Raw genomic sequence first — 7,612 nt, 5'->3', positions numbered from 1 at the left:
CTGGGTTGCACACCTTGTTTTTGTAATCGTATTTTTTGTACTCTTCGTACCACAAAAATACCGACCTGCTCACCCCGTGTAAAGCACCTGCGACCAATATGTTGCAATTGTTAAGGATGAAAGTTCTACATAGGACCTCGGTATATTCTACGAGTACATTTTATCCTGTTAAACTACCCGCACGATGTAGATGCACCCAGTGCCAGGGGCATGAATATCCTAAGATGGCCCACAAACACCACTTTTAGTTTAACATTAATGGATTATACATAGAAAATGCAACAAATATCGCTTTAAATAATTGTTCGTATGCTATATCTATAGATAATCAGCTTACTAGGAAGTTTTCCGCTTGTAATGTAAATATTTTCACCCAGAGGCCCGTACTTGGGGTGGTACAACCTTGTCCCATGAGCGTAAATGCATTTGTCCGTTTTCTGTTGAGCGAGTGTGGCAACACTGTCGTCCCACGTCATCAGACGCATGTTGCTAGCCGATGGCACGACCTGTGCATGAGATAGTTATCACTAAGATTGTTACAAGTTGAGATTAGGCTGTGATGAGAGTGACATTTATCTTCGGGTCTTCCTCTAGGTTACGAAAACATACAGTAAGTCGTACTATCTGCCAGAATGACCACCTTTTACATGCAATTTTAATATTTCTCGCACAAGTTTGGTCTTATTCTACGAGTTTTCGTCAAAATATATTTGTTTGAGCAAGGCAAGCAGACAAAAAAATCCTATGTGAAATTCATGCTGAGAAATGACTGATTTCAAGTTCTGAAAAGATTTTAGATCTGTTACAGTGGGGCATCCACATTTTAGGATATTTAAATTCATATAAATTTCCCAATCGTGTTTGCTTGCTTTTCCAATACTAAAAAACTTCCCAAACGCAGTCTGATCGATGCATAACACCCACATCCTACTTCCGCCAAATGCATGCCACAAATACTTCCACATGTGTATTAAATTGAAATTTCCGCCATGGCGATAGACTAGAAAAACAAACCTATATTTGATAGATAACACTAATTAACACGTCGCCTGGTTGCACCACTTAATAAATCGAACCAGATGTGATGAATTTTGAGCGATTTTAGGGTGTGGCAATAACGCCTCCAACTTCCATGTGTTCAATCGAAAGCCGTTTTAATCGAGTCAAACAACAGATATAGCAGACGTGGCAAGAACCAACGTTACATTTACCAACGCGTCGGAGCGAGATATAAAGCTACCCAAGGAATTCCTATGTCCTCCTCCTGGTACTGGGCTGCAATAGCTTGTGGTCCACAGTGGCTAAACTGACCCAGTTACACTGGTGCACGCGAGCGCACATTCCACAATTATGCAGGAATTACCGATACTAAAACTTGATAACATTTATATTGACGGTAAAATATATTGACGGTTCCTCAAACTGGGAACATAACTCACAGCTTTGTAAATCTTTAATACAAACGATCAATTAGTTTGCGTGTGCATTTCACTTTAACTGTATGGGTTCTATTGTTTGTCTTCACAATCAAACTTACCCTTCTTCTGTACATGTTGTGAGCGTCCAACATTTGTTCCACCTGAATTGCGGTAAAATTTGTTGAAGCATTGACGACAATGACAACCGAAAAAGTTGCAGCCAAGTAAATGAAACACTTGTATGTCATTTTTTTGGTTATATATATCTGTAACCCAACCTTACTGAAGTAAAACACAAACATTGTCATTAAAACAATATTATCCAACAACTCGCCACTTTAACCTACTTCTCGGCAACGTGTGTGCCCACCTGCTGTTAAATTGTAACTCAGCAAGTCACGTCTACACCAACACAAATACTGGAAAGCGTAAACATTAAAATAAACCGACAGCACATCCAACACAACACAATGTTGGATGAAATAATTAATCCCAAAGTTTTCGTGCGCTCCCCTACAGCCTAATAACTCATGACAAATTTTCCAGTTGGGCTACATGACACCTAAAAACAACAACGTACTGTAATGTATCGTTATCCGTGTTTTTACGTGAATATTACAATCGACACTGTTTACATAAAATGGTTGTGAAAAACACGTATGGTTAAGATGCCCCAAACCCTTCACTAATACACACATACATCTTTTAGGGTTTAACTGCTTTTGATTGATCAGCAGCGAACAAATTTGGGTATTTAAATCTTTTATAAAGATTTATGAAGCAAACATTCGCTAAAAGTCAAACGGGGGAAACCAAAAAATACAAGGTCGAGAAATCACGCAGGTCACATTATTGGGTAGTACCATTGAAGGTCAATTGAATAATATCATTAAATAATTTGTTTTTTCTGCTGTGGAGGTAGCATGTAGTTTGGCTTTGGCCAACTTTTTTGAATTTTTTTTGACCAGACTGGGATTCGAACCGGGGATATCTGGGGCACGAATCCCGAGCAGGTTTATTTCTTGGTAATTGGGTCGAGCGCTTGAACGACACATGTCTTACTACTGATACATGGCGCCACTTCCCGGTTTGTTATGACAACAGCAGCAAAAAATAGCGTGGTGCTTGTCAATAATAAACAAAATTTTGAGGCTCTTTTTAAATAATAATAGGAGTATCAAAAATTCAATTGGTTTTTATCAGAGATGAAGAAATCAAAATTATTTCGCATGAGGCAAGACTTTCAAAATACAAGGTTTTTTTCTTTTGACGTAAACTTACACGAAAACGCAATTTGTTTGTAATGAAAAAACTCATACGTGAAAATTTCAAGCGAATTGGAGAGTTTGAAAGTTAAGACAGAATCATGACCGGCTGCCATGAAAGTGCACCGACTACTGCGGCTGCAAATGAGACTAGAATCGAACAAAGGGATGACGTCACAACTGCCGCCGACCTTGTTGGTCCAGATGTAAAGAGAACTTTGTTGCAATGGTTGAAAGAACAACATTTCGTTGAATTCTCTGCCATCTTTGCCTGGCATGTCCGGTTGGTAGCGCACTTGAGCACGTACTGTAAAAGAAATTCACCAATCTCAAAAACTGCAGTTTTTTTCCCTTTCAAATTACCTTTCCATGAAAAAAATACATTGTTCGTAACTATATGTAAAATGAGTAAACCTCGTTTATGTTTGTAACATTCAGTCGCTTAACGATACCTACAAGTTTAAATTACCGCTAGTGAACTTTTACAAATGCAGAAATAGAAAGATACCGTACCTTGTTCGTCTTTTCCACTGTCATGCAGTACCGTTCATAAGGAGTACATTTTCGTATCTTGGCCCTTTTCTGACAGCTCCTTGCGTCAATCGCCTTGCACCTGTAACATTGGAGACTGGGCAGGAATGATGCGGCTGCATTCGTTATAGCAAACCTTGTGGTAGTTGTAGTATTGCCAGTAGTTGCCGATAGGTTTGGTTGGGAATTTTCGCGCGACTGAGTGGTCATCGAATGTGTGGTTATCCGTGTGTGTGATGGCGCTGTTGCGTTTGAATGCGGCATATTGGCGGCAGTCGGGGACAGTGTCGCGTTGTCCCTGGTGGTCGCCGCTACCCCTGTTGTTGTGACTGGTTTGGGTTTTATATAGACCTGTGGGACCATAAATATGGGACGAGCACCAACTACAACACGAATGGGGCTAGCGCTGGTTTCCACTCCAGGGAAATAGGCTGTACTAAACTTCTGTGGCGATGGTGAACTTGCAGAGGTCATTACTAGCACCATGCGCTCTAATCCTGGCGACAGTTTCACATCATCCTTATCCAGACTGTCGTAGAGTTCGCCAGTTAACACTTCAGTTCTCAAATCATCGTCGTCGTCCACAACCAGATTCCCTTCCCCAGTCTCCTCGCTCTGCCCAGAGCGTCTCCACAACGTGAAGTTGGTGATCGTATGGTTTTGCGACGTGCTGTTCATCATTACTTCCACCGTAACATTCGTGCCGTTGATTCTCACCAGTTGATTCCACACAAATTCGTGACCAACCCGCTCTTCTGACGATACATATGTCTCGATTGCAAGCCCTGTACCTGATCCACCAGAAGGGTTGGTGTATTTACCGTCTGGTGGATTGTAATAAGCAGCGAATGCCGTATCACCAATGAGCTTTATACTCCCTGACACATAAGCAGAAACCGCAGTAGTAGGAGCAGCAGCAGTAGTTGAAGCAGTTGCAGCTTCCGACGCTGTCGCGCAAAGGTTTTTGACGCAGTGGTTTGCCGATGCAGGACATGCTCTTGAAACACATGAAACCAAGAAAGATTTTAACAACAATTTTATTGGGACCACTATGTTGTAAAACAGTGATTTTCAAACGGTGTTTCGCAAAACACCAGTGTTCCGTGAAACATCGTCAGGTGTTCCGCAAGAAATTTATTAGTTTCACTGATGTTCCGTGGAACACGGGTCGGAAATCACTTGTTTATCACAAACGGCGTAAATAGCTTTATGGAAGTAATCATCAATTATCATCAGTTTGAATGTTCCGTCCTGAATTGCTTCATTTATTGTTGTGTATTAATGAGACTCGTTTTGTAATAATAAGAATGTAATGGCGCGAGCCTGTTGCTGGTTAAGTATAATGCCGCAATACTTCCAACAGTTTAGTGTTCCGCAAGATTATGTTAATAAAAAAAGTGTTCCGTGGCTCAAAAAGGTTGAAAAATACAAGACCAACTGATGTGAAAACAAAAATTTATAATTGTGTCACAATCAATAAGCATCCACGACCTGTTGGATTATTTATTTCCTTGCAAACACATAACGCGATGATATGAAAATCATACAACAACACACTTACGAGCACCAAGGTCCCTTGGCGTAATCCTGTTGTAACCCTGTCTGGAAAAAGAATCCGGATTGGATGTTACCGGCAGGCGCATACTCGCAGAATATTATCGTTCCGCCCCCTTTGATTAACATACGTCCGTTGATGTCCACTGGTGCCTTACAATACTTGATTCCGCACCCTAATATGTGGGAATTGGCCCACGCCATCTATATTGGGAGAGTGTATGTGTCAAAAAAAGTTAAGTTATTACTTTGTGTCATAATAGGGTTTAGACCAGTGTTTCCCAACCGGTGGTACGCGACGGCATTGAAGGTGGTACGTGAGCACTGTAAGTTGCGGATATAGTTCGAATTAAAAAAAATCGTATGTGATCTCAAAATGTTCGCTACTTCATCCGCTGGTTACTGTGTAAAACTCGACCAGGTGATACGCGTCGAAATAGTTTCACCTCGAAGGGGTACGCGACCACAAAAAGGTTGGGAATCACTGGTTTGGACGCACGGTTTTCTATGAGGATAAGATAACAGCAGCACAGGCGTTTTTATAAAATCCAAAATCCAATAAATTACCTTAATATTCTTTTGAAAAGAATTGTTTGAAAATTGTCCTTTTAGTGTGTAACTTTTTTTTAGTCACCTACAATCGTTCGTCCATTGTAAGCCATATCCGGATTAACTCTCTTTATGGCACAAGTTCTCAATCTAGTCTTACCTGAGTATAATGCATGCATTGTGTGTTGACAGGGTTGCACACCCTTTTGTTGTAATCGTAATTTTTCTTTTCTTTGTACCACAAAAACACCGACCTATCTACTCCGTGTGTTGCACCTGTAAGCAATATTATGCCAGAAATATGCAATATATACAAAAATAACATCAGAAAATGGCAATTATATTAAACAGACAACGCTCTTTGTTGAGTATCCATCTAACAAGCAGATTATTCAATTTGTTGCTAAAGCTATAAGGCATAATTTCGAACTAACTGAAAAAGCATTTTTGGCAAAGAACACTTTATTAAGCTTGAAGCTTCGGCCGCCGAGCTGTTTGAGTCAGCAGATTGTTCGCTTACTAGGAAGTTTTCCGCTTGTAATGTAAATATTTTCTCCCAAAGGTCCGTACTTGGGGTGATACACTCTCGTCCCATGACCGTAAATGCATTTGTCCGTTTTCCGTTGAGCGAGTGTGGCAACGCTGGAGTCCCATGTCATCAGACGCATGTTGCTGGCCGATGGCACGACCTGTGTGAACGCATGAGATAGCAACCTTAAGTTACCAGGGCTTTTTACATACAGAAAACATACATTAAGCTGTAGTAGTCAATTTCACATTTGCCCAAAACTGTACGAAACTAAGTTACAAATTGTGTATTTTAGTTTCCAGATCTTATCTACCTACAGCCTATTGTTTTGTCAAATGCGTATTATGTCGAAATGTTTTTTAGATAGATCACTGTGGCTGGAAAAACGAATTATTCGTTTACCTCTTCGCCTCTAGAAAAGGCCATCATCCTGACGTAATAGTTCTCAAAAATTATCTAGGCATAAAGTAGCAGCGTGCTTATTTTTTTGGCCCAGGCCGATTGGGAACCATGATTACAGCGTTTAGCACTTATGGGCAATCTTAGATTCTTAATTGTTTTACAGTTTCACTAAACAGCGTTCGGGTCCGCGTACCTACTAACGTCCTGCAACTTCCCGGCAACAGTCTGAATAATAGACGTCACTTCGCATCCTGTTGCCGTTAAAAGCAAACCACTCATGTAGTGCAGTGTGTGTATTTCACGACAAGCACAACTTGCACTTCCCAATCAAGTCTGGACTATGTGGATTTTGGTGGCATTTTTATTTTTAGATAGTGTTTGGTTGGTTTGCAATTGTACAATCCCCTATAAAAGCACTTCGTCCTTTGGTATATGCGACCTAATGTGGGATACATTATTGATTAAATTAAACCAGATATTTCGGACAGTTTTGCATACTGAGTCAAAGTGTGTGATAATTTTGCATTCTTAACCGCAGAAAAAACATTTTTTCCACATTTATGCGGCAAGTCGGAGCGAAATACGAATAACCACGCTACCGGTGAGGTTTTATGCCCTTTTTAGATTGGCTTTTCTCCCTTTTTAGATGGCCTTACCAACAGGCACAGGTAAACGCACGTAAATTTACTAAGTAGTTTCCCTCACTTACAAGGTTTTCTTTTGTGTAAACGATCAAGACAATCCAAACTTACCCTGCTTCTGTACATGTTGTGGGCGTCCAGCATTTTCTTCATCTCACTTGGGGTAAGATTTGTTGACGCATTGACGATAACGACGACAGACAAAGTTGCAACCACGTAAATGATACACTTGTGTTTCATTCTTCTTACCTATATCCACTTAACTTTTCAATCTACTAAACAAAATTTTTGCAAATTAAGACAATTATGCATGTTTTTCTTCTGTTAGATTACACGTTTTAAGGTGGGATATCGTTGCAGCAAAGTTTGCAAGAAGTTCATTAGGAACCGATGGCGTTTCTAATTCTTTAAAGAATTGCAACAACTCAAAAGAGTATTTTCAGGTGCTGTACCATACTATAATTGCATTTTTATTGATTTAAATACATTAGTGATATAACCGCATACTACCTTTTTTGCAAATAGTTGCACAAATAAACGTCTGTGTTTATAAAGAGAAAACAAACGACTATGTTCTTTATGAATCCTTTTCTGCATAAACAAAACTCGTACTGCGTGCGTAAACGAAATCCGCTAACGTTTGCGTAAAAAGTGATTACTTTTGTCGAAGAGAAGTCCGCTGTTGACTTCTTGGAAGTGACCGCGGACGCATCAACATCCTCC

General features: G+C 40.1%; 1 protein-coding gene across 1 annotated transcript; it reads right to left on the bottom strand.

Annotated features, from left to right (window-relative positions):
• Positions 1–2,113: 2,113 nt before the first annotated feature.
• On the bottom strand, positions 2,114–7,151 carry LOC145897101 (uncharacterized). Its single transcript, XM_082985275.1, has 6 exons — positions 7,001–7,151; positions 5,838–6,006; positions 5,478–5,593; positions 4,776–4,972; positions 3,197–4,211; positions 2,114–2,990 (listed from the first exon to the last, which is right to left on the bottom strand). Exons 1-6 carry the CDS (start codon positions 7,127–7,129, stop codon positions 2,772–2,774), a joined length of 1,845 nt encoding a protein of 614 aa, XP_082841401.1. The 5' UTR covers positions 7,130–7,151; the 3' UTR covers positions 2,114–2,771.
• Positions 7,152–7,612: the final 461 nt, after the last annotated feature.

Source organism: Ascidia mentula, chromosome 4 (genome assembly GCF_947561715.1).
Source record: "Ascidia mentula chromosome 4, kaAscMent1.1, whole genome shotgun sequence".
NCBI lineage: Eukaryota > Metazoa > Chordata > Ascidiacea > Phlebobranchia > Ascidiidae > Ascidia > Ascidia mentula.
Note: the sequence above shows the minus strand (reverse complement) of the source record. Positions and strands in the feature narration are given on the sequence as shown.

What these genes read in the sequence shown, in the direction of transcription:
- LOC145897101 (XM_082985275.1), bottom strand. Translation starts at nt 7,129, where the DNA reads ATGAAACACAAGTGTATCATTTACGTGGTTGCAACTTTGTCTGTCGTC. An exon ending in ACAACATGTACAGAAGCAGG is followed by an intron (nt 6,007 to 7,000) that starts GTAAGTTTGGAT and finishes GCGTTCACACAG; the next exon opens with GTCGTGCCATCGGCCAGCAA. An exon ending in CAGTGGAAAAGACGAACAAG is followed by an intron (nt 2,991 to 3,196) that starts GTACGGTATCTT and finishes TTTCTTTTACAG; the next exon opens with TACGTGCTCAAGTGCGCTAC.